This window comes from Salvelinus fontinalis, chromosome 28 (genome assembly GCF_029448725.1).
Source record: "Salvelinus fontinalis isolate EN_2023a chromosome 28, ASM2944872v1, whole genome shotgun sequence".
Classification (NCBI taxonomy): Eukaryota; Metazoa; Chordata; class Actinopteri; order Salmoniformes; family Salmonidae; genus Salvelinus; species Salvelinus fontinalis.
This window is the reverse complement of record NC_074692.1, coordinates 38,817,022-38,844,973: the sequence shown is the minus strand read 5'-3', so window position 1 is coordinate 38,844,973 and position 27,952 is coordinate 38,817,022. Positions and strand designations below refer to the sequence as shown.

At 41.8% G+C, this 27,952-nt stretch overlaps 1 protein-coding gene and 1 non-coding gene across 2 annotated transcripts in view; one reads left to right on the top strand and one right to left on the bottom strand.

Moving 5' to 3' along the window:
- Positions 1–2: 2 nt before the first annotated feature.
- Positions 3–27,952, bottom strand: part of LOC129826687 (whirlin-like) — a 173,169-nt gene continuing 145,219 nt past the window's right edge. The window contains exons 6-12 of the mRNA XM_055887691.1: positions 24,396–24,578; positions 23,634–23,846; positions 21,003–21,077; positions 19,874–20,783; positions 19,568–19,749; positions 16,844–16,969; positions 3–8,258 (exon numbers count right to left, since the gene is read on the bottom strand). Of these exons, the coding sequence (XP_055743666.1) occupies positions 8,064–8,258; positions 16,844–16,969; positions 19,568–19,749; positions 19,874–20,783; positions 21,003–21,077; positions 23,634–23,846; positions 24,396–24,578 (1,884 nt within the window). The 3' untranslated portion in view covers positions 3–8,063. The remainder of the gene's footprint in view (positions 8,259–16,843; positions 16,970–19,567; positions 19,750–19,873; positions 20,784–21,002; positions 21,078–23,633; positions 23,847–24,395; positions 24,579–27,952) is intronic.
- Positions 25,372–25,424, top strand: LOC129826818 (U7 small nuclear RNA). Its single transcript, XR_008755090.1, has one exon. It is a non-coding gene; the product is annotated as a U7 small nuclear RNA (small nuclear RNA).

Genomic DNA, 27,952 nt, shown 5'->3' with positions numbered 1-27,952 from the left:
GAGGATGTTTCAATGTATCATGAAATGGAAAATGTCTGAATAAAATATGTATTTTGAAATGTTCTAGCTACATTCAACCTAACCAGGCAAACAAGATTCAAAACATGAGTTGGTAAATCTTTATTCAATTCAATTCAGTGATGTACTGCGATGCACTCTATAGACTTGAGGAATATGTCTGATCTTTTAGTGCAGTAAGCATTAGGTTATGATTGTACACCTCTAAGACCGTCAGCTGTGTATGATAGGCTGCTACAACTAAAGCTCTAAAACATTAGCCTGGTCCCAGATCTGTGCTTGGTCTCGCCAACTCCGTTCTCCATTGCTATCATTGTCAAGCCAAACGTTGGCATGACAAAGAGTTGGCATGCTAGCACAAACAGACTGGCACTCAGGCTAGGTCTAAAACATTGTCCAGTCGGATTCTTTCCCATACAGCTTGAGCCTACTCCTGGGCAACATAAGGTATAGAAACAAGAATCAAGATGACGCAGACTTGTATATAGTCTACATTAGATCTGCATAGGGGTTTTCATCTTATCGTATGTGTCCATTCTTGGCGTTGTTTTGGTGCAAAGAAAAATCCTTAAGCGATGTGGCATTGGCCCACCTTCCCCTGCTATAGTTAATACAATACACTTGTCGCAAATGGCCCTCTATTCCCTTTATAGTGTGCTACTGTTGAGCAGAGCCCTAATGGAGTAGTGCACTGTAAAGGGAATAGGATGCCATTTGGGACAAAGTCACGATTAGTCAATATGCTTCTTATGTGATTGTTACCCAACTAGAACCCGAGAAAGTACATTCTAGAAAGTGACAGCAGACAGGAATAATACTGTGATATTGTTTGTAGTTGTGTGATTCTGTCAAACAGTAATTTAATGTCTCTCTCTCTCTTTCTCTCTAATATATGTATATATATAATTATGTCTATAAATGTATTTACAGTGTATACTTTATATGTGGACAAGATATGAAGTATGTATCATGTCTGGACGGTTTGCATTCACAAAAACGTTGTCATTTTTACAATATTAAAAAATACCAATATAAACCTTCTGTCTATCATCATTTATTACAAGCTTATTGAAACATCTATGATCAGTAGTTTTATACAACCTACAATACTCTACTCTCAATCTTATACTCTGTAATACATTTTATATAATCATATGCTCTCTTTTATACTCTTACTAACTATTACTAGAGTTAATTGATACTGAATCCACAGGCCTGCTGCTACCTGGAGCATCCCCAAATACAACAGGAAGCCTTAGAATCCACGGTAATATCTTCCTACACTACCCTGATATATGGGTAGCGTCTCAAATTACACCCTATTCCCTATATGGTCAAAAGTAGTGCATTATATAGGAAATAGGGTGGCATTTGGGTTGCAACCTCTCTCTCTCACACACAGTGTTGATTATGGCTGAATACAACTGCCTCCACCCCTGCTCTGCTTGTAATGAGTCAGTTACCTATAATTGAAAAGTTATCTTGCTGTATAACAATGAGTTAGCAGTCTGTTGACTAATTTCCATCTCTGACTTAGCTTACCATCTCTGACTTAGCTTACCATCTCTGACTTAGCTTACCATCTCTGACTTAGCTTACCATCTCTGACTTAGCTTACCATCTCTGACTTAGCTTACAGCTCCCATGAAGTGCCTTTGCTAAGTTTTCAGAATTGCATCTCCTGAACACAAAGTAAAGAAAAGTAACTATTGTTATAAATAACACATAAATGGATGCAAGTCAATTAATACAATCCATTTTAAAACGTGATCCTTTCACATACACAGACTATCTAACATTACATTATAAATAGCTCCAATCCTCTTAACTCTTGAAGGTGTCTCAGTGCCATAAACACTAAATATTATATACATGTACAGAAGTATGGGTGCAGGAGTTCATTAAACATTACAGACATTATACAAAAAGTCTTTTAGAGATGGCATTAAAGGTATAGTTCGACTAAGATTAGATACAATTTATATCCATTTTCAAAGCACCATCTTGGTATTACCACTGAGGGGAGAGGTGCTCCTAAAGGCAGACCAGTTGGAGAGTAGAAAGCAGGGAGAATGAAAAGCAAGCAGCTAAATGTAATGACATCATTGATGACATTACACCAGTTCAACGACATTAGGTTCTATTGGTGACCTCTTAGGTTATATTAAAGTATATTGGTGGGTTCTTTTTAGGTTATATTAGGTTATATTGGTGGGTTCTTCTTAGGTTATACTAGGTTCTGTTGGTGGGTTCTTAGGTTATACTAGGTTCTATTTGTAGGTTATACAGTGCATTCTGAAAGTATTCAGACCCCTTGACTTGTTCCACATTTTATTACGTTACAGCCTTATTCGAAAATTGATTAAATTGTTTATTTCCATCATGAATCTACACACAATACCCCATAATGACAAAGCAAAAAAAGTTTTTAAAAAAGTTTTGCAAATGTATATAAAAATACATATATACTGAAATATCACATTTACAGAAATATTCAGACCCTTTACTCAGTACGTTTTTGAAGCACGTTTGACACACCTGTATTCAGAGGTGTCACACCCTGACCATAGAGAGCTTCCGGCGACGTTTCACAGTCCGGAACCTCCTGAGACGGTCCGTGGTCCGGAACCTCCTGATACGGTCCGCGGTCCGGAGCCTTCAGCGACGGTCTGCGGTCCAGAGCCTCCTGCGGGGATTCTCAGTCCAGAGCCTCCTGCGACGGTCCGGAGTCCCCGGCGATAAACCACGGTCTGGAGTCCCCGGCAACGATCCACGGTCCGGTTCCTCCGGCGACGATCCACGGTCCAGTTCTTTCGGCAAAGATCCACGGTCCGGAGCCCCCGGCGATGATCCACGGTCCGGAGCCGCTCCCGATGGTAGATGCCCACCCGGACCCTCCCCTATTGCGTCAGGTTTTACGGTCGGAGTCCGCACCTTTAGGGGGGGGTACTGTCATGCCCTGATCATAGAGAGCCTGTTATTCTCTATGTTGGTTAGGTCGGGGTGTGACTAGGGTGGGTCATCTAGATAATTATATATCTATGTTGGCCTGGTATGATTCCCAATCAGAGGCAGCTGTTTATCATTGTCTCTGATTGGGGATCATATTTAGGCAGCCATTTCCCCTTTGTGCTTTGTGGGATCTTTTCTAGGTATAGTTGCCTGTGAGCACTACTCTGATCTTCACGTTTCGTTTGTTCGCTTTATTGTTTTTGTTATTTGAGTTTTCTCTTCCTAATAAAAAGGATAGAAACATGCCACGCTGCATCTTGGTCCAGTCCCTATGACGATCGTGACAAGAGGTGTAAAGTACTTAAGTAAAAATATTACTTAAGTATCTGTACTTTACTTTTCTATTCATATTTTTCACTAATATTATACTTTTTCTCCACACATTTTCCTTGACACCCAGAAGTATATGTTACGTGTTCAATGCTTAGCAGGACAGGAAAATATTCCAATTCACGCACTTATCAACTGAACATCCCTGGTCATCCTTATTGCCTCTGATCTGGCGGACTCACGAAACACACATGCTTTGTTTGTAAATTGTGTCTGAGTGTTGGAGTGTGCCCCTGGCTATCCGCAAAAAAAAAAACAAGAAAATGATGCTGGTTTGCTTAATATAAGGAATTTGAAATGATTTATACTTTTACTTTTGATACTTAAGTATATTTTAAACCAAATACTTTTAGACTTTTACTCAAGTAGGAATTTGCTGGGTGAATTTTACTTGAGTCATTTTCTATTAAGGTATCTTTACTTTTCCTCAAGTATGACAGTTGGATACTTTTTCCACCACTGCCTGTATTTGGGGAGTTTCTACCATTTTTATCTTCAGATCCTCTCAAGCTCTGTCAGGTTGGATGGGGAGCGTCACTGCACAGCTATTTTCAGGTCTCTCCAGAGATGTTCGATCGGGTTTAAGTCCGGGCTCTGGCTGGGCCACTCAAGGACATTCAGAGATTTGTCCCGAAGCCACTCCTGCGTTGTCTTGGCTGTGTGCTTAGGGTCGTTGTCCTATTTGAAGGTGAACCTTCGCCCCAGTCTGAGGTCCTGAGCGCTCTGGAGCAGGTTTCCATCAATGATCTCTCTGTACTTTCCTCTGTTCATCTCTCCCTCAATCCTGACTAGTTTCCCTGCCACTGAAAAACATCCCCACAGCATGATGCTGCCAACCCCATGCATCACCATAGGGATGCTACCAGGTTTCCTCCAGACATGACGCTTCACATTCAGGCCAAACAGTGTCTCCTGACCCCTCCTGTCTCTGCCTCCAGTATTGATGCTGCAGTAGTTTATGTGTCGGGGGCTAGGGTCAGTCTGTTATATCTGTCTTATCTGGTGTCCTGTGTGAATTTAAGTATACTCTCTCTAATTCTTTCTCTATTTTTCTCTCTTTCTTTCTTTCTCTCTTTCTCTCTTTCTTTCTTTCTCTTTCATGGAGGACCTGAGCCCTAGGACCATGCCTCAGGACTACCTGGCCTCATGACTCCTTGCTGTCCCCAGTCCACCTGGTCGTGCTGCTGCTCCAGTTCCAACTGTTCTGCCTGCGGCTATGGAACACTGACCTGTTCACCGGACGTGCTACCTGTCCCAGACCTGCTGTCTTCAACACTCTAGAGACAGCAAGAGCGGTAGAGATACTCTGAATGATCGGCTATGAAAAGCCAACTGACATTAACTCCTGAGGTGCTGACATGTTGCAACCCCGACAACCACTGGGATTATTATTATTTGACTCTGCTGGTCATCTATGAAAATTTGAACAGCTTGGCAATGTTCTGTTATAATCTCCATCCGGCACAGCCAGAAGAGGACTGGCCACCCCTCATAGCCTGGTTCCTCTCTAGGTTTCTTCCTAGGTTCTGGCCTTTCTAGGGAGTTTTTCCTAGCCACCAGTTTTAGACTGGGTTTCTGTACAGCACTTTGTGACATTAGCTGATGTAAGAAGGGCTTTATAAATACATTTGATTGATTGATTGAGGCCAAAGAATTCAATCTTGGTTTCATCAGACCAGAGAATCTTGTTTCTCATGGTCTGAGAGTCTTTATGAGCCTTTTGGCAAACTCCAATGTGCCTTTTACTGGAGATTGGCTTCTGTCTAGCCTCTCCACTATAAATGCCTGATTGGTGGAGTGCTGAAGTGATGGTTGTCCTTCTGGAAAGTTCTGGAACTCTGGAGCTCTGGAGCTCTGTCAGAGTGACCATCGGGTTCTTGGTCACATCCCTGACCAATGCCCTTCTCCCTGATTGCTCAGTTTGGCCTGGCGGCCAGCACTAGGAAGAACCTTGGTGGTTCCAAACTTCTGCCATTGAAGAATGATGGAGGCCACTGTGTTCTTGGGGACCTTCAATGCTACAGACATTTATTGGTACCCTTCCCCAGATCTGTGCCTCAACACAATCCTGTCTCGGAGCTCTCCGAACAATTCCTTCGACCTCATGTCTTGGTCTGACATGCACTGTCAACTGTGGGACCTTATATAGACAGGTGTGTGCCTTTCCAAATCATGTCCAATCAATTGAATTTACCACAGGTGGTCTAGAATCAAGTTGTAGAAACATCTCAAGGATGATCATTGGAATCAGGATGCACCTGAGCTCAATTTCGAGTCTCATAGAAAATACTTATGTAAATAAGGTGTTTCTGATTTTAATACATTTGCTACAATTTCTAAAAAACAGTTTTTGCTTTGTCATTATGGGGTAGATTGATGAGGAACATTTTTAATTAGAATAAGTCTGAAACGTAACAAAATATGGAAAAAGTCAATGGGTCTGAATACTTTCCAAATGCACTGTATTAGACTATATCGGTGGGTTTTTCTTAATTCCAGTATGTTCTATTGGTGGGTTCTTCTTGGGCTATTTTAGATTCTATTGGTGGGTTCTTCTCAATGCTTTTAGGTTCTATTGGTGGGTTTTTCTTGGGTTATTTTAGATTCTATTGGTGGGTTCTTCCTGGGTTATTTTAGATTCTATTGGTGGGTTCTTCTTGGGTTATTTTAGATTCTATTGGTGGTTTCTTCTCAATGCTTTTAGGTTCTATTGGTGGATCCTTAGTTTCTATTATGCTTTTTTGGTGGGTTCTTCTATGGTTATTTTTTAATGCTATTACAGTTGAAGTCGGAAGTTTACATACACCTTAGCCAAAAACCTTTAAACTCAGTTTTCACAACTCCTAACATTTAATCCTAGTGAAAATTCCTTGTTTTAGGTCAGTTAGGATCACCACTTTATTTTAAGAATGTGAAATGTCAGAATAATAGTAGAGAGAATGATTTATTTCAGCTTTTATGTCTTTCATCACATTCCCAGTGGGTCGGAAGTTTACATACACTCAATTAGTATTTGGTAGCATTGCCTTTAAATTGTTTAACTTGGGTCAAACGTTTTGGGTAGCCTTCCACAAGCTTCCCAAAATTAATTGGGTGAATTTTGGCCCATTCCACCTGGCAGAGCTGGTGTAACTGAGTCAGGTTGATAGGATCCTTGCTCGCACACGCTTTTTTAGTTCTGCCCACAAATTTTCTATAGGATTGAGGTCAGGGCTTTGTGATGAACACTCCAATACCTTGACTTTGTTGTCCTTAAACCATTTTGCCACAACTTTGGAAGTATGCTTGGGGTCATTGTCCATTTGGAAGACCCATTTGCGACCAAGCTTTAACTTTCTGACTGATGTCTTGAGATTTTGCTTAAATATATCCACATAATTGTCCTTCCTCATGATGCCATCTATTTTTTTGAAGTGCACCGGTCCTTCCTGCAGCAAAGCATCCCCACAATATGATGCACGGGGGTGCCGTGCTTCACAGTTGGGATGGTATTCTTTGGCTTGCAAGCATCCCCCTTTTTCCTCCAAACATAACGATGGTCATTATGGCCAAACAGTTCTATTTTCGTTTCATCAGACCAGAGGACAGTTCTCCAAAAAGTACGATCTTTGTGCAGTTGCAAACTGTAGTCTGGCTTTTTTATTTTGGAGCAGTGGCTTCTTCCTTGCTAAGCGGCCTTTCCGGTTATGTCAATATAGGACTCGTTTTACTGTGGATATAGATACTTTTCTACCTGTTGGGATTGATTTGCACTTTTCGCACCAAAGTAAGTTCATCTCTAGGAGACGTAACGCGTCTCCTTCCTGAGCAGTATGACGGCTGCGTGATCCCATGGTGTTTATACTTGCGTACAATTGTTTGTACAGATGAACGTGGTACCTTCAGGCGTTTGGAAATCGCTCCCAAGGATGAAGCAGACTTGTGGAGGTCTACAATTTTTTTTATGAGGTCTTAGCTGATTTCTTTTGATTTTCCCATGATGTCAAGCAAAGAGGTACTGAGTTTGAAGGTAGGCCTCGAAATACATTCACAGGTACACCTCCAATTGACTCAAATTATGTCAATTAGCCTATCAGAAGCTTCTAAAGCCATGATATCATTTTCGGAACTTTTCCAAGCTGTTTAAAGGCACAGTCAACTTAGTGTATGTAAACTTCTGACCCACTGGAATTGTGATACAGTGAAATAATCTGCCTGTAAACAATTGTTGAAAAAATGTATTGAGTCATGCACAAAGTAGATGTCCTAACCGACTTGCCAAAACTATAGTTTGTTAACAAGAAATTTGTGGAGTGGTTGAAAAATTTGTTTTAATGATACCAACCTAAGTGTATGTAAACGTCCGACTTCAACTGTATGTTCTATAGGTGGGTTCTTCTTAAAGCAGGATATCGTGCATTTGAGCTTTTTAACACTACATGGCCAGCCTGGTAAGTTTGTATATAGGGACAACAATGTGGGGAGGGAGAAGGGGCTTACAGGAGAATAACGGATTGTCTTAATGTTGTCCCCAGGTGCAACACTCCATCAAACTTCTCTCTCCTTCCGTTCTCTCCTTCTCCTCCTTCCTCCATCTGTTGCAGCTCTCTAAAGTGCAAAGTCCTGCTGAAGCCCCTGCAGGAAAATGGGAACAAGCATCAGTTCAGTTGGTCCCTTCTTGTTTCAGTCTCTTTTCTTCTGTGCGGTGCCGAAATACGACCCCGCTAAAGGCCTTGCAGTAGGGCTGTGTTAAACTCGGTAACCAGGAAGTCAATGTGGTCCTTCTCTTTAGTCTTGAAGGCCTCAGCGATGATGCGAGCAGCGTCCCGGTGCTCTCTACCCCTCAGGGAGACCCCATTCACCTCCAGAATCACCTGTCCCACCTTCAGCTGCCCACAACTGTGTGCCGAGCCCCCCTTCTATGAGAGAGAGAGAGAGAGATCAAATAATCCCTTTCTGTAGACAGGACGTGTTCTTGATAGAGAGAAGAGAGAAGATACGAAGGGAAAGAAAAGAGGAGAGCATTGTTTTGGATTCAAGGAAAGTTAGCGGTAAAGGTAGAGGTAGACGTAGAGGTAAAGGTAGTGGTAAAGGTAAATGTTGAGGTAGTGGTAAAAGGTTATGGTAGAGGTAGAAGTAGAGGTAGAGGTAGAGGTGGTGTTAGAGATAGAGGTAGACATAGAGGTAGTGTTAGTGGTAGAGATAAAGGTAGAGGTAGTGGTAGAGGTAAAGGTAGTGGTAGAGGTAAATGTTGAGGTAGTGGTAAAAGGTTGTGGTAGAGGTAGAGGTAGTGTTAGAGATAGAGGTAGTGTTAGAGATAGAGGTAGACGTAGAGGTAGTGTTAGTGGTAGAGATAAAGGTAGAGGTAGTGGTAGCGGTAAAGGTAGTGGTAGAGGTAAATGTTGAGGTAGTGGTAAAAGGTTGTGGTAGAGGTAGAGGTAGACGTAGAGGTAGTGTTAGTGGTAGAGATAAAGGTAAAGGTAGTGTTAGTGGTAGAGGTAAAGATAAAGGTAGAGGTAGTGGTAGAGGTAGAGGTAAAGGTAAAGGTAGTGTTAGTGGTAGAGGTAAAGATAAAGGTAGAGGTAAAGGTAGAGGCAGAGGTAGTGGTAGAGGTAAAGGTAAAGGTAGATGTAAAGGTAGAGGTAGAGGTAAAGGTAGTGGTAGAGGTAGAGGTAAAGGTAGTGGTAGCGGTAGAGGTAAAGATAAAGGTAGAGGTAAAGGTAGAGGTAGAGGTAGTGGTAGAGGTAAAGATAAAGGTAGAGGTAGTGGTAGAGGTAAAGATAAAGGTAGAGGTAGTGGTAGAGGTAGTGGTAGAGATAAAGGTAAAGGTAGTGTTAGTGGTAGAGGTAAAGATAAAGGTAGAGGTAAAGGTAGAGGTAGAGGTAGTGGTAGAGGTAAAGGTAAAGGTAGAGGTAGAGGTAGATGTAGTGGTAGAGGTAGAGGTAAAGGTAGTGTTAGTGGTAGAGGTAAAGATAAAGGTAGAGGTAGAGGTAGAGGTAGAGGTAAAGGTAGTGTTAGTGGTAGAGGTAAAGATAAAGGTAGAGGTAGAGGTAGAGATAAAGGTAAAGGTAGTGTTAGAGGTAGAGGTAGAGGTAAAGCTAAAGGTAGAGGTAGTGGTAGTGGTAGAGATAAAGGTAAAGGTAGTGTTAGAGGTAGAGGTAGAGGTAAAGATAAAGGTAGAGGTAGAGGTAGTGGTAGAGGTAAAGCTAAAGGTAGAGGTAGTGGTAGTGGTAGAGATAAAGGTAAAGGTAGTGTTAGAGGTAGAGGTAGAGGTAAAGATAAAGGTAGAGGTAGAGGTAGTGGTAGAGGTAAAGCTAAAGGTAGAGGTAGTGGTAGTGGTAGAGGTAAAGCTAAAGGTAGAGGTAGTGGTAGAGGTCGTGGTAGAGATAAAGGTAAAGGTAGTGTTAGTGGTAGAGGTAAAGATAAAGGTAGAGGTAGAGGTAGAGGTAGTGGTAGAGATAAAGGTAAAGGTAGTGTTAGAGGTAGAGGTAGAGGTAGAGGTAAAGATAAAGGTAGAGGTAGAGGTAGAGGTAGTGGTAGAGGTAGAGATAAAGGTAGTGGTAGTGGTAGAGGTAAAGATAAAGGTAAAGGTAGAGGTAGAGGTAGAGGTAGGGGTAGTGGTAGAGGTAGAGATAAAGGTTAAGGTAGTGTTAGTGGTAGAGGTAAAGCTAAAGGTAGAGGTAGTGGTAGAGGTAGTGGTAGAGATAAAGGTAAAGGTAGTGTTAGTGGTAGAGGTAAAGATAAAGGTAGAGGTAGATATAGAGGTAGAGGTAGTGGTAGAGGTAAAGATAAAGGTCAATGTAAAGGTAGTGGTAGAGGTAGAGGTAAAGGTAGTGTTAGTGGTAGAGGTAAAGGTAAAGGTCGAGGTAGAGGTAGAGGTAAAGGTAAAGGTAAAAGTAGTGTTAAAAGTAGATGTAGAGATAAAGGTAAAAGGTAGAGGTAGAGGTAGAGATAGAGGTAAAAGGTAAAGGTAGACGTATAGGTAGAGATAGAGGTAAAGGTAGAGGTAGATGTAGAGGTAGAGATAGAGATAGAGGTAAAAGGTAAAGGTGGGGGTATAGGTAGAGGTAGAGGTAAAGGTAGAGGTCGTGTTAGTGGTAGAGGTAGATGTAAAATGTAGTGGTAGAGGTAGAGTTAGTGGTAGAGGTATATGTAAAAGGTAGTGGTAGAGGTAGACGTAGAGGTAGACGTAGAGGTAGACGCAGAGGTAGAGGTAGAGATAAAGGTAAAAGATAAAGGTAGGGGTAGAGGTAGAGATAGAGATTGAGGTAAAAGGTAAAGGTAGAGGTAGAGGTAGAGGTAAAGAGCGAAGGGAGGAATGATGTAGAGCCTTGTGTCTTGTGGACTCCTGTCTGTCAGGAAAAATAAGGACAGTGACATCAGAACGGAGACATCAGGACAGAGACATCAGGACAGAGAGATCAGAACAGTGACATCAGAACAGTGACATCAGAACAGAGACATCAGAACAGAGACATCAGGACAGAGACATCAGGACAGAGACATCAGGACAGTGACATCAGAACAGAGACATCAGAACAGAGACATCAGGACAGAGACATCAGGACAGAGACATCAGGACAAAGACATCAGGACAGAGACATCAGGACAGTGACATCAGAACAGAGACATCAGAACAGAGACATCAGGACAGAGACATCAGGACAGAGACATCAGGACAAAGACATCAGAACAGAGACATCAGAACAGAGACATCAGAACAGAGACATCAGGACAGAGACATCAGGACAGAGACATCAGGACAGAGACATCAGGACAGTGACATCAGAACAGAGACATCAGAACAGAGACATCAGGACAGAGACATCAGGACAGAGACATCAGGACAAAGACATCAGAACAGAGACATCAGAACAGAGACATCAGGACAGAGACATCAGGACAGAGACATCAGGACAAAGACATCAGAACAGCGACATCAGGACAGAGACATCAGGACAAAGACATCAGAACAGAGACATCAGAACAGAGACATCAGAACAGCGACATCAGGACAGAGACATCAGGACAGAATCATAAGTCTAGCTGAGAATAGAGGAGGCCATGGCAGGAGGGGGCTGATAACCCAGACAGCAGGGCAGGCAGGCTCAGCCCTGGGCACTTAGCGCCAGAGCCTGTACCCCTTAGTGCTCTCACTGTTCCTTTACTGCTTCCTACTTTACTGCTTCCTACTTTACTGCTTTGTACTTTACTGCTTCCTACTTTACTGCTTTCTACTTTACTGCTTCCTACTTTACTGCTTCCTACTTTACTGCTTCCTACTTTACTGCTTCCTACTTTACTGCTTCCTACTTTACTGCTTCCTACTTTACTTCTTCCTACTTTACTGCTTCCTACAGCACATTCAACTAAGTTGAGTGAAAAACACAACCACATATCACAGTTATTGCAAGTAGACCCTTCTTCGAAATAGTTATCCACTATCAGCAGAATTAGTGCCAGGAAGATTAAAATCAAGTCTGGGATGTGAGTGCAAGAAAGAGGCTAAACAATACTTTTGGACAGCAGAAGTAGTTCCCACTTAAGTTGAAGCACTACGCTGTCTACCCTCATTACGACAGAGGGGGAAGGCATTCCAACCATCTAACAAGATGGCACTCTAGCTGCTGCTGCATAGACTTGAAATTGGCTGTGCATGTTATGGCAACCCGTTGTGTGTTATGGAAAACTATTGTGTGTTATGGAAAACCATTGTGTGTTATGGAAAACCATTGTGTGTTATGGAAAACCATTGTGTGTTATGGCAAACCATTGTGTGTTATGGAAAACCATTGTGTGTTATGGAAAACCATTGTGTGTTATGGCAACCCATTGTGTGTTATGGAAAACCATTGTGTGTTATGGCAAACCATTGTGTGTTATGGCAAACCATTGTGTGGTATGGCAAACCATTGTGTGTTATGGCAAACCATTGTGTGACAACTTCTTCTCCTTAAAGTTCTCTTGATAATATTCTAATGGCACCAACTTACCAAATGTAAAAATGCTTCATATCATTCAGGGAGTCAAACAGTCAAATCCCATTTCTATTCTCTGGCTGTCCTATCCTGACATAACCTTTTCAACAATGTCACATACAATTACTTGTATGATGATTCAGGGCCAACCAAAAGTCTCCATCTCAAATGGCATCGTATTCCCTCTATAGTGCACTTCTTTTGACCATGGCCCATAGGGACTATATACAGGGAATAAGATACCATTTGGGACGCAGATATTGACTGTTATTTAATCATACTAATGGTGGTGAAACATAATTTATGTAATGAGGCAGTAGTATCTGTGCCATGTCAATTGGTGGGCCTGCAAATGCCTGGGGAACCATCAGGACTCTATTGGACTACAGAGATTTATGGGGGCTTTTTGTGAGGAGTCATTCTTATGGAAATCACTGCACGACTGTTATACAAACCCCTCAATCAGACTCTCCATATCTTGTGAGTCTGAAATAGGTACGAGGATATTCCGCACATAGAAGACTGCAGAAACACACTATGTACTGTAGTGCATGTCTTTTGACCAGAGCCCTCAGCTCAGAAGTTGTGGACCTTCTATGCAATAGTGTGTCCTTTGGGAAGCAACCTCAGTGTATAATATGAAAACGCATGCTGTACTTGTAGATACAGTATTGTTAAATGAAAACAAAAGATGAATAAGGTTTGAATGTAGGTCCACTTCAGTCGTCACATCTGTCCACGCATGTCCACAACATCCTGTTGACCTGAATAGATCACCCAAGACCTCTGACACTAACCAGGCGGTAGAAAACTTTCTTCAACAAAGTTAAACATCCCCAGGAGAGATTCCTTGACCTGCTTTGTAATTATTATCAATGCAAATATAGGTTGTTATTACCCACATAAACAGATGTTCTGGGAAGCTCACATTTAAGATGAAAGAGAAAATGGTAATGTCTGTTTTTCTCCCCAATTTTGTGGTATCCAATTAGTAGTTACAGTCTTGTCTCATCACTTCAACTCCCGTATGGACTCGGGAGAGGCGAAGGTCGAGAGCCGTGCGTCCTCCGAAACACAACCCAACCAAGCCGCACTGCTTCTTGACACAGCGCACACTTAACCCGGAAGCCAACCACACCAATGTGTGGGAAGAAACCCCGTACAGCTGGCAACCGTGTCAGCGTGCACTGCGCCCAGCCCGCCAGAGGAGTCACTAGTGTGCGATGGGATAAGTACATTCCTGCCGGCCAAACCCTCCCCTGACCCGGACGACGCTGGGCCAATCGTGCGCAGCCCCATGGGTCTCCAGGTCACAGCTCGCTGTGACAGAGCCTGGACTCAAACCCAGAATCTCCAGTGGCACAGCTGCCTTAGACCACTGCACCACTCAAGAGGCTTCTCTGTCATGTTTGATGCTTGCTGTAATCCATATGGCACTCATTAATACTACAATACGTATCAATACGCACAGACCTTTAGCTTGTCTAGGACAGGGGTTCCGCTAGCGGAATGTTTCGACAAAATTGCAGAAATGTAATTATTATAAATATTTAACTTTAATTAAATCAGAAGTGCACTACACCAAATGAAAGCTAAACCTCTTGTTAATCTAGCCATTGTGTCAGATTTCAAAAAGGCTTTATTGCGAAAGCAAACCATGCGATTATCGATCACCAGACAAAAGATTACGTACAGTTACCAGCCAAGTAGATTAGTCACGAAAGTCAGAAATAGCAATAAAATTAATCCATTACCTTTGAAGATCTTCTTCTTTTGGCAATACCAAAGGTCACGACGAAACAATAAATTGTCGTTTTGTTCAATAAATCCATTTTTATAGCCTAACACGAAACATTTTGTAAACGGCTTGTGTCGTGAATTCAGTGTCCTTCAACTTTGAACGTAACAGTCGGTGTAATTACTCACTCTAAACGGACGTTTATCGAGCCATGTTTGGTTTCATTGCAATCCTCTGTTTGTTAGTAACACAGCCATACTTCATTGTTCTTTTCCCGGGACATATTGACCGAAAGGAACTGATTTGAACACACCAAACTATGACCTCATTGCGCACCAATGATATGACCAGTTCTTCATTGATTGACTGTATTTCGGACCAATGACCACTGATCGTCTTGAAATCAAGCTTGGTAGATTGCCAATGAGCTGAGGTAAACGGCAATATGTAATGGTTCTATCCGGGAAGACTAGCCTTTGTGGGAAACTTGAGCGTAAACACAGCCATTCGCAATTGAAAATTCTACCAGAAGCAGCCACACTGGTTACGCGCAGCAGTATTATTTTGAGAGCAATTTCAGAGAAGAATTATGGCGAGTAAATCTGTAAAAGACAAAGTCAAAGACAAAGTCAAAATATACAGATCTACACGATATTATTGAAGAAATTGATAGGGAAAATGACAGTAAATTACTGACAAAGAAGCGGGGAAAGTGACAAAGAAGCGGGGGAAGGGAAGTGTGGAACCTGCTGGCAGAGCGGAGGAGGGTCGTTGGCACTCTGTGCTGGAGGAGGATGTGGCCCCACCACCTCCAATATTCAGACCAAAAAGGCCACCAGGACCTCAGCTGGACATGACCTCCAATACAGCCCCATACAACTTTTTCAGTTGTTTTTCACCTCGGCAGTTGTTGATTCCCTGGTGATGAACACTAATAAGTACAGAGCTAAGAAGCAGGAAGGCAAGACAGAGACATGGAAGCCCATTTCCATGTCAGATCTTTTTTGTTACCTTTCTATTGTCATTTACATGGGTCTTGTAAAGCTAAAAACCCTGGGGAAGAGCAGTTGTGCAACCGGTAAGAGATTCAGCTATGACTCCGTTACGGAGTTATACGATTTTCAGCTGCTAGGGAAGGGCTACAAACTGTTTGTAGACAACTTCTACACAAGCCCTACCCTGTTCACAGACCTGAGGAAACTGGAGATGTGGGCCTGTGGCACCATTCGGGCCAACAGAGTGGGATTTCCGAAAACCAGTGTGAATGGCATGCCTAAGCGGGCTGATCGGGGTACCATGAGATGGATTCGCGAGGTGGTCATGTGCATCACTATCCACAAGTCCTTCAGTGGTGATCACGTCGTCAGCCGTGTGAAGGGCGCTACTGGGGCATGGACCACCAAAAATGTCCCCATTCCAGCTGCTGTGAAGGACTACAACAACAGCACGGGAGGTGTGGACCTGTCAGATGCGCTGATAGGCTACTATAATGTTCTCCACAAGACCATGAAATGGTACAAGACATTGTTTTATCATTTCATTGACATTGCTGTGTTGAATGCCTTCATACTCCAGAAGGAAATGGCTAAGAGCTGTGGACAGCCCCCCATCTCACAGCTAGCCTTCAGGGAGCTGCTCATCCAGGAGCTTGCTAGCTACAGCAAGACCACTGTAGCACCTTCTGTCCCCTCTACCTCTATCCCTTCTGCTCCAACCAGTGGTGTTCACATGCCTAAATTCATCATTGTAGGCAGGAATGTGCCTCAGGGCAAAAAGGGCTCAGTAGGGAGGCTTCGTTGTGCTCTTTGCCACAAGAAATCCCCTGTCACCTGCACCACCTGTTCGGTGACCTTCTGCTTCACACCAGAAAGAGACTGCTATGGGCTATGGCATAAGCAGCACAATATTAGGTAGAGGACTGAGGGTCTTCACATTATTGTACATTGAAGGCGTAAATAGTTACCCTTGTTATTTAAAAATAAATATATATATATTCCTTTTTTTTTTCAATTGTTCCCCAATATTTTGAGGGGGGGGGGTGTTGGATTTTTTGGGGCGTATTTTGTATATAGTTATTTGCATCAATGTATCACTGTACCAATTCGGCCACTTGGGTACATTTGGGAAACTTGTGAGGGACACCTGGGTGACTTCATGCTCAATGGCATGTACCTCACTCATTCCTGAAGGTATGTCTGAAACTTTGGTCAAACACTGTTGCCCACTTATGTTCTTATTTGAAATTATTCCCAGCATCATATCTGAATGTTTGGCTGTTCTTGTTCATTTGTAAGATGCAACAACAGTAAAAGAACAGAAATGGTCTGTTTATTTCCTTGTATTTTCTTCTACCAGATCTATTGCGTTATATTCTCCTACATTCAAATCACATTTCCACAAACTTCATAGTGTTTCCTTTCAAATGATACCAAGAATATGCATATCCTTGCTTCTGGGCCTGAGCTACAGGCAGTTAGATTAGGGTATGTTTTCAGGCGGAAATTGAGAAAAGAGTGAGGGCTATCCTTAAGCACAACATGGGGGTTCTACATCCACATAGGAGGCTGTGGTTCTTACTATTTACAGACATCACAGTACAAAAGCCTTGTATAGTCTTCATTCTACATTCATGTTCAAAGTTATCCTAAATGTTATAATATGATAAGCTGATGCAGAATCATCTAGATATTCCCTATACAAGTGCACTTCTTTTAAATGAACCTCCTTGTCAAAAGTAGTGCACTACATAGGGAATAGGGTACCATTTGGGAATCAGCCTCTCTCTCACCTGTATGGTGACGATCCGTGGCAGTGGCTGCCGTGTGTTTGCCCCTCCCTCTATAGCGATGCCCAGAGTGTTGGCATTCTTTACCACACGTACCAGAGTAAGTATGGGCACTGGAGAGCCAAGCTGCTGCAGGGCACACAAGAAGACATCATAGAATAAAGACATAGAATAAGGACATAGAATAAGGACATAGAATAAAGACATAAAATAAGGACATAAAATAAGGACATAAAATAAGGACATAGAATAAGGACCTAGTATAAGGACCTAGAATAAAGACCTAGAATAAGGACATAGAATAAAGACACAGAATAAGGACACAGAATAAGGACATTTAATAAGCACATTGAATAAAGACAGAACAATGACATAGAATAAGGACACAGAATAAGGACATAGAATAAGGATCTAGAAAACAGACCCAGAAAAAGGACATAGAATAAGGACATAGAATAAGGACATAGAATAAAGATATAGAATAAGGACATAGAATAAGGACATAGAATAAGGACATAGAATACGGACATAGAATAAAGACATAGAATAAAGACATAGAATAAGTACATAGAATAAGTACATGTAATAAGGACATAGAATATGGACATAGAATAAAGACATAGAATAAGGACATGTAATAAGGACATAGAATAAAGACAGAATAAGGACATAGACTAAAGATATAGAATAAGGAAATAGAATAAGGACATAGAATAAGGACATAGAATAAGGACATAGAATATGGACATAGAATAAAGACATAGAATAAGGACATAGAATAAGGACCTAGAAAAAGGACCTAGAATAAAGACCTAGAATAAGGACATAGAATAAAGACATAGAATAAGGACACAGAATAAGGACACAGAATAAGGACACCGAATAAGGACATAGAATAAGGACATAGAATAATAACATAGAATAAGGACATAGAATGAAGATATAGAATAAGGACATAGAATAAGGACATAGAATAAAGACAGAGAATAAGGACAGAATAGGGACATAGAACCAGGACATAGAATAAGGACATTTAATAAGCACATTGAATAAAGACAGAATAGTGACATAGAATAAGGACATAGAATAAAGACATAGAATAAAGACATAGAATAATTACATGTAATAAATACATAGGATAAAGACAGAATAAGGACATAGAATAAAGACATAGAATAAGGACATAGAATAAAGACATAGAATAAAGACAGAATAAGGACATAGAATGAGGACATAGAATAAGTACATGTAATAAGGACATAGAATAAAGACAGAATAAGGACATAGAAAAGGGACATAGAATAAGGACATAGAATAAGGACATTGAATAAAGACATAGAATAAAGACAGAATAAGGACATAGAATAAAGACATAGAATAAGGACATAGAATAAAGACATGTAATAAGGAAATAGAATAAAGACAGAATAAGGACATAGAATAAAGACATAGAATAAGGACATAGAATAATGACATAGAATAAGGACATAGAATAAAGACATGTAATAAGGAAATAGAATAAAGACATGTAATAAGGAAATAGAATAAAGACAGAATAAGGACATAGAATAAAGACATAGAATAAGGACATAGAATAAAGACATGTAATAAGGAAATAGAATAAAGACAGAATAAGGACATAGAATAAAGACATAGAATAAGGACATAGAATAATGACATAGAATAAGGACATAGAATAAAGACATGTAATAAGGAAATAGAATAAAGACATGTAATAAGGAAATAGAATAAAGACAGAATAAGGACATAGAATAAAGACATAGAATAAGGACATAGAATAAAGACATGTAATAAGGAAATAGAATAAAGACATGTAATAAGGAAATAGAATAAAGACAGAATAAGGACATAGAATAAGGACATGAAATAAAGACATAAAATAAGGACATAGAATAATGACAGAATAAAGACATAGAATAAAGACAGAATAAGGACATAGAATAAAGACATAGAATAAGGACATAGAATAAAGACATAGAATAAGGACATAGAATAAAGACATGTAATAAGGAAATAGAATAAGGACATAGAATAAAGACATAGAATAAAGACATAGAATAAAGACATGTAATAAGGAAATAGAATAAAGACTGAATAAGGACATAGAATAAAGACATAGAATAAAGACATGTAATAAGGACATAGAATAAGGACATAGAATAAGGACATAGAATAAAGACATAGAATAAAGACATGTAATAAGGAAATAGAATAAAGACAGAATAAGGACATAGAATAAAGACATAGAATAAGGACATAGAATAAAGACATGTAATAAGGACATAGAATAAAGACATAGAATAAGGACGTAGAAAAAAAAATAGAATAAGGACATAGAACAGAATAGTTGGAATAATGGCATAGAATGAAGACTAAAATACATAGAAGCAAGCTAAACACTAAGCCTAATCGACGGCATTGAATGTTTTGTAATAATATATGCGTTTACTATTTTTCTCAGTGTTACCAAGTGGGGCAAACCATGAATTTGTTAAAAGGCAAAACAGAGTGTCCTGAAACTCAGAGATTTATGAATGTCATGGTATGCGTCCCAAATTGCACCCTATTCCCTGTGTAGTGCACTACTTTTGACCAGGGCCCTAAAAGCCCTGGTCAAAAGTAGTGGACTACAGTATAAAGGGAATAGGATTCCATTTGAGACTCCATGTTGTTTCTGTTGTGATATGGTCCCTTGGTGGGCCTCACCTTTTTGGATGCCAGTACTGCAGACCCCTGGGCCCCCTGCGGCCCTTGTGTGGCCTGGCTGGCCTGGTTCTTAGTTGGCCAAGGACTGCTGTCTTTACTGAGCCCTCGTGCCTCAGCAATGTCCACCCCACTGTCCTCACTCAGAGTCTGACCACTGTCTGACAGCTGGGACAATGTGGTGCCTGGATACATAAAGGAAAGTAGATTTGATTATATATACATGCATGTAAAGCCATACTCACAGGCAAGCACACAGACACACACAGGCACAAGTACACAGATACACACACACACATTGATCTTTACCTCTCTGCTGGGGCTCGGGCCTGACCTCAGCAGTCAGCCTGTGTGCGTCGGTCATGACAAACAAACGTCCCTGGCTGAGGGAGGGAGAGCAGGGGGAGCAGGGCCTGTCTGGACTACATGGGGGAGGTCCCAGCACAGAGAGAGAGGGACAGGGTGAAGGACAGGGGGAGGGAAAGGGGGACAGACATGGGGAGGGACCAGGGGAGGGACAGGGAGAGAGACAGGGAGAGAGACATGGGGAGGGACCAGGGGAGGTAGCAGGCTTCTCATGGGAGCAGGATCTGAAGATGGGAAGCTTGATGAATTTGTCCTTGTTCTGAGGACCAGAGGGCTTGGGATGAAGGGACCCAGGGCAGGAATGGTGGCCGGAGCTGGAGCAGCCGTGGTGTGTTTGGTGGGTGTGGTCGTCTGAGGAGGTAGTTGTGGAGATGTGGAGGGAGTTTTGGCAGGTGTGGTGAAGAGAGTTCATGGATGTGTCATTGCCAGAGCTTGGATAGACATTATGGCCAGTGCCAGGGTTGGGGGTGGTATGATGGCCAGGGTTGGGGGTGGTATGAGGGCCAGGGTTGGAGCTGTTATGATGGCCAGGGTTGGAGCTGTTATGATGGCCAGGATTGGAGCTATTATGATGTCCAGGGTTGGGACAGGTGTGATGGACATCAGAGCTAGGGGAGGTGGAAGTTTGGTGGTTGGAGAAGCTTTGGAAGGCTTTAAGGTGTTTGTGGTGACATTCCTGGTGCAGCCTGGTAGGGGCAGTAAAGACCAGGCCAGATTGGGAGTGTCTGGATAAGAGGCTCTTGGACTGCTCCCTCTCCCTGTCCCTCGGATGTCTGGGCTGGGTCTGTCCGGGTCCAGGGGGATGACGAGAATTGAACAATGGAGGAGACTCAGCTGTAGACTGCACTTCATTCTAGAAACAAAAAGGGACATTGTACAGAATTCTTTTACAAACTAAGGTCTGTCTGATGAAGGTCACCAAATGTTGTTTTTTCATGGAGAGAGTGTCACGCCTCACCTTTAAAATGCATTGCTCAAAAACATTAGCATTTAGTTATAATCCTGCACATCATAAAACCTGACTATGATTTCAATCAGTCTGAAACAAACTCAAACTCGCATACAGACTCACCAATGTAACATCAGGTAGGACATTAGTGGTTGCCCCTGGATCTTGCTGTACAATGTCACCATGTGAGCACTCCTGCTGAAAGAGAGACAGAGACACAAGGTTGGTGTGTTACAATAATAGGACTTCACCTGCTATTCCACCTGAACTGTTAGATACTACTGACATGTTAGATACTACTGAAATGTTAGATACTACTGAAATGTTAGATACTACTGACATGTTAGATACTACTGAAATGTTAGATACTATTGAAATGTTAGATACTACTGAAATGTTAGATACTACTGACATGTTAGATACTACTGAAATGTTAGATACTATTGAAATGTTAGATACTACTGACATGTTAGATACTACTGAAATGTTAGATACTACTGAAATGTTAGATACTACTGAAATGTTAGATACTACTGACATGTTAGATACTACTGAAATGTTAGATACTACTGAAATGTTAGATACTACTGACATGTTAGATACTACTGAAATGTTAGATACTACTGAAATGTTAGATACTACTGACATGTTAGATACTACTGAAATGTTAGATACTACTGAAATGTTAGATACTACTGAATTGTTAGATACTATTGAATTGTTAGATATTACTGAATTGTTAGATATTACTGAATTGTTAGATATTACTGAATTGTTAGATACTATTGAATTGTTAGATACTACTGAAATGTTAGATACTACTGAAATGTTAGATACTACTGAATTGTTAGATATTACTGAAGTGTTAGATATTACTGAATATTTAGATACTATTGAATTGTTAGATATTACTGAAATGTTAGATATTACTGAATTGTTAGATACTATTGAATTGTTAGATATTACTGAATTGTTAGATATTACTGAAATGTTAGATACTACTGAATTATTAGATACTACTGAAATGTTAGATACTACTGAATTGTTAGATATTACTGAAATGTTAGATACTACTGAATTGTTAGATACTATTGAATTGTTAGATATTACTGAAATGTTAGATATTACTGAATTGTTAGATACTATTGAATTGTTAGATATTACTGAATTGTCAGATACTACTGAATTGTTAGATACTACTGAATTGTTAGATACTACTGCACTGTTGGAGCTAAGAACATAAGCATTTCGCTACACCCGCAATAACACCTGCTAAATATGTGTATGTGACCAATAAAATTTGATTTGATTTGATCGTATCATTCAAAATAAACAGGCCCAGCCATAGACTCACTGACCTGCCTCCCAGTACAATGTTGTGAGACAATCATGTGCTGAAACATTAACCATGAACTGTGACTAAAGACCTCAATCAACCATTAACACAGGAAGTTAATTTAGTGGATACAATTTAAATGAACTACAATGACTTGTTAACTAAGGGTGGGATTTTACAGCTATAGTAATGATGATGTCAACATGATCAATTATACAAGCACAGAGTGGACAAGCTCAGCAGAAACAGCCAGGCTTGGCAAAAAGCCAGGCATGGCAACCAGCCAGCCATGGCAACCAGCCAGCCATATCAAACAGACAGCAACACTGTCACCTTGGACCATGGGGAAACTGTCAAACACATGCACACGCCCACGTTCACGCACGCTAACATGAACAACTGCGGAGCACAAAAGACATCCTTGGGTTCAGCTCAGTCATCTTAAAGATAATCTCTTCTCACAATGCTTTCAAATCATGCTGGTTCACCGCTGAATAATCTCTGCTTTGTTGGAAAAAATGTCACACTATTCTGTATTCCCTATATAGTGCACTACTTTTGACCAGAGCCATATGGTCAAAAGTAGTGCAGTAAATAGGGAATAGGGTGCCATTGTGGATACAAACACTGTTTTAACAGTTTCTTTTAAAGCGTGGCTGGGTCTCAGACTCAGTTGGATGGTTACTGTCACGCCCTGACCATGGAGAGCCATTGTTTCTCTATGGGGTAGTAGGTCAGGGCGTGACTAGTGGGTGATCTAGTATATCTATGTCTATGTTGTGTTCTAGTTTCTTTTTCTATGTTGGTGTTTGTATGATTCCCAATTAGATGCAGCTGGTAATCGTTGTCTCTAATTGGGGATCCTATTTAAGTAGTTGTTTTTCCCACCTGTGTTTGTGGGATCTTGTTTATGTGTAGTTGCCTGTGATCACTCCATTGTCTTCACGTTTCGTTCATTCTTTATTGTGTTTGTGCGTTACAGTTAATAAACATGTGGAAACCATATCACGCTGCACCTTGGTCCGATAATTCTTACAACGAACGTGACAGTTACAGTGTGTTATAGTGTTTTGTAGAGTGACTTGGCAGAGTGAGGTCCCATTCAGCTGGTCCGGGCCACATCAGTGGAATATTGATGCTACAGAACACTGCTGTTCCCTAATCTCATCTGAAATCACTGCTCCGTTTCATTTGACACTGGCAACAGTCAGAGTGCAACTTTAACCATGAAAGATGAGAGAAGATGCCAGGAAGAAACACCCACATACAGTATACAGCCACAGGCACCATAGACTTCAATAGACACACAAGCATGCACCCATGCACACACAAATGAACACACACACACTTTGAATAGACCAGAACCATCCAATAGGAACACACCTGTAAGTCCATCCATCCTACACTGTTCCTCCTACCTTGGCAGAGCAGAGAGTGGATGGGTTGGAGTGGCTGTGGCTGGCTGAGGGCTCCGTGTGTAGACAGCGGCTGTATGGGTGCGCAGGGTGTAGGGATCCTATTCCTCCGTGCCAGGCCTTCAGAGCCTCCCTCTCGCGGTGCAGCACCAGCCCATCATACAGCTCCAGTTCCTGGGGAGCCACCTGACTACGCACCTCAGATAGCAGGGACAACTGGAGGGAGGAGAGGAGCATAGGATTAGAATGAGTAGAATGGGCCTCCTCATTCAATTAAATTATTCCATAATGAGTGGACTGTTGGCCATATTGAGTGGACTGGTGGCCATTTTGACTGGACTGGTGGCCATTTTGACTGGACTGGTGGCCATTTTGAGTTGCCAAATAAAAGGTGAGAAGGGGAATCGGCACACCGCGTTATGCTCCCATGGGAATTTATAAGACAACGTTTTGAGCACCATGTTTTGATCAGGTCTCCTTTGACAAAGAGAACTAGAGGGAGGCCAGAAGGAAGAATGGATTAACAACTGATACCAGGAACCTCCTAGAGAACATGCATGGGCATTTTGGATGAGTGACTGTGTGTACATGAAATTCAAATGATCTCAACAGTTGTGGAGGTACCATCATCAAGAGAGTAAAAGATTGACCATAAGATGAACCAGGCACCCAAGTGTATCCCGAATGGCACCCTATTCCCTATATAGTGCACTGCTTTTTTACCAGAGCCCAATAGTACACTATATATAGAATAGGGTGCGTTACCTTGGCATGGGTGTTGAAGAGCTCAAACAGGGCCATGGTCAGTGGCTCCAGGCCGATGTGTCCCTCCTGGTACTCCCGCAGGTAGTAACCCATGGTCTGTCTCTCTGGGTCTGTCAACAGCAGGAAGGCCTGCTCCTCCAGAGACACTTGGAAACCCGGGGGCCCCACACCTTGACACACAGACTGATTGGAGGGATGGAGGGATAGAAGGAGGGAGGGAAAGAGCGAGTGGGTGGGGGGAGAGAATGAATGAACCCACATGAAAAAATGACTACAGTTTACTATGTAATTATTTAGTAAACTGTAGTATATTATACACTGTAGTATCACTTGATCGTGTAGTGCTTACCATAGAACTTTGCAGTATACTGTAGTTATTATCATGTTCACTCTTTTTAACATGCACTGTTGGAGCTCAGAGCTTAATAATCTCACTGTACAGCAAGTTAATTTTATTTTTTCACCTTTATTTAGCTAGGGAAGTCAGTTAAGAACAAATTCTTATTTTCAATGGCGGCCTAGGAACAATGCCTTGTTCAGTGGCAGAACGACAGATTTGACCTTGTCAGCTCGGGTATTCGATCTTGCAACCTTTTGGTTTCTAGTCTAACGCTCGAACCACTAGGCTACCTGCCACCCCAAATTACATCTGTTACCCTGTGCATGTGACTAATAAACTCATCTAGAATACTATACTCCAAACTGTAGTATCCCGCAGTCATGTGTAATAGCTCTACTTACTATATTATTTTGTAGTATACTGTAGAAACACTACAGTTTTGTTTTACTATAGTAATACTGCAGAATTTAATTTGCATATCCTCCACCCATTACCCTATCCATATGTGCCACCCATGACTGAGAAAAGTACATGACAAGCATAGACCATATATTGTTTTCCCTATAGGAATAGAAAAGCTCAGAAGCTCTGAACTATCTGTTCAGACTCTAGTCATACCTACCTACAGGTTATGGAAAATGTACTCTTTTAGTATTTGTCCAGTAGGTTTCCTCAAGGAGAAAGCCTCCACTTCCAAGTCAAAGATAGGAAAACAGAAACAGTGCTTTTTTTTTTTTACTACTGTAAATACTACAGTAAAGTCCATAAAAACACTACTGTAAATACCACAGTATACTACAGTAAAGTCCACAAATACACTACAGTAAATACTATAGTATACTTAAGTAAAGTCCATAAAGCACAACAGTAAAGTCCACAAAAGCACTACAGTGAATGATTTACACAGAGTGTATAAAACATTAGAAACACCTGCTCTTTCCATGACATAGACTGACCAGGTGAATCCAGTTGAAAGCTATGATCCCTTATTGATGTCACTTGTTAAATCCACAACTGTGGGAAGCATTGGAGTCAACGCAGGCCAACATCCCTATGGAATGTTTTTAGCACCGTGTATAGTCCATGCCCTGACGAATTGAGGCAGTTCTGAGGGCAAAATAGGGTGTTCTTAATGTTTTGTATATGGCACACTATTAGTGCACTGCACTACATAGGGAATAGGGTGCCATTTGGAACACTACCCTAACAGTCAGCTGCTAGCGTGCCTGACCTCAGTCCCTGCCTCCCCCTGCCACAGCCAGCTAGAGAGCACAGCCAGCTAAAGAGCACAGCCAGTTAAAGAGCACAACACAGCCTTCATCTCTTCATCTCTCTGTCAAAGAAACACTGCCGAAATGTCAAGACCATTTTATTCAATCTTTCAAGACACCAGGCTTAGATTTTAAATTTAATTCATGTTTTGTACACTCAGTGTAGTATATAAATATAGTAATGCTACAGTATTTATACCATAGCTCTCCCTTCTGGCGCCGACAGAGATGGCCGCCTCGCTTCGCGGTCCTAGGAAACTATGCAGTATTTTGTTTTTTTATGTATTATTTCTTACATTGTTACCCCAGGAAATCTTATTTTTTTTTCTTACATACAATCGGGAGGAACTATTGGATATAAGAGCAACGCCAACTCACCAACATTACGACCAGGAATACGACTTTCCCAAAGTGGATCCTCTGTTTGGTCCATCACCTAGGACAATGGATCGGATCCCAGCCGGCGACCCAAAACAACGGCACCGCAGAAGGAGCAGATGGAGCAGTCTTCTGGTCAAGCTCCATAGGGGGGCATATTGCGCACCGCTCCCGAGCATACCACTCGCCAATGTTCAGTCTCTTGACAACAAGGTAGACGAAAGTCGGATTCGGTACAGCCACCTGGTTTCTTCACGCATCGCACCGACAGAAACAAGCATCTCTCTGGTAAGAAGAAGGGCGGGGTGTATGCCTTATGATTAACGAGACGTGGTGTGATCATAACAACATACAGGAACTCAAGTCCTTTTGTTCACCTGACTTAGAATTCCTTACAATCAAATGCCGACCGCATTATCTACCAAGAGAATTCTCTTCGATCATAATCACAGTCGTGTATATTCCCCCACAAACAGACACATCGAAAGGCCCTAAAATAACTTAATTTGACTCTATGTAAACTGGAAACCACATATCCTGAGGCTGCATTTATTGTAGCTGGGGATTTTCACAAGGCTAATCTGAAAACAAGGCTCCCTAAATTTCATCAGCATATCGATTGCACGACCCGGGCTGGTAAAACCCTGGATCATTGTTATTCTAACTTCCGCGACGCAAATAAAGCCCTCCCACGCCCTCCTTTCGGCAAATCTGACCACGACTCCATTTTGTTGCTCCCAGCCTATAGACAGGAACTAAAACAGGAAGTATCCGTGCTTAGGTCTGTTCAACGCTGGTCCGACCAATCGGATTCCACGCTTCAAGATTGCTTCGATCACGTGGACTGGGATACGTTCTGCATAGCGGCGAACTACAAAATTGATGAATACGCTGACTCGGTTAGCGAGTTTATTAGCAAGTGTATCGGTGATGTTGTACCCTGGGTCTCAAACCCGCCCTGTGCCACTGGTTCCTGGACTCCCTGACGGGCTGGCCCCAGGTGGTGAGGGTAGGTAACAACACCCCGCTGATCCTCAACACTGGGGCCCCACAAGGGTGCATTCTCAGCCCTCTCCTGTACTCCCTGTTCACCCATGACTGTGTGGTCATGCACGCCTCCAACTCAATCATCAAGTTTGCGGATGACACTACAGTGGTAGGCTTGATTACCAGCAACGACGAGACGGCCTACAGGGAGGAGGTGAGGGCCCTCGGAGTGTGGTGTCAGGAAAATAACCTCACACTCAATGTCAACAAAACAAAGGAGATGATCATGGACTTCAGGAAACAGCAGAGGGAGTAGCCCCCTATCCACATCGACGGGACAGTAGTGGAGAAGATGGAAAGTTCCTTGGTGTACACATCACGGACAAACTCAAATGGTCCTCCCACACAGATAGCGTGGTGAAGAAGCCAACCTCAGGAGTCTGAAGAAATTTGGTTTGTCACCAAAAACACAATCGAGAGCATCCTGTCGGGCTGTATCACCGCCTGGTACAGCAACTGCTACGCCTACAACCGTAAGGCTCTCCAGAGGGTAGTGAGTTCTGCACAACGCATCACCGGGA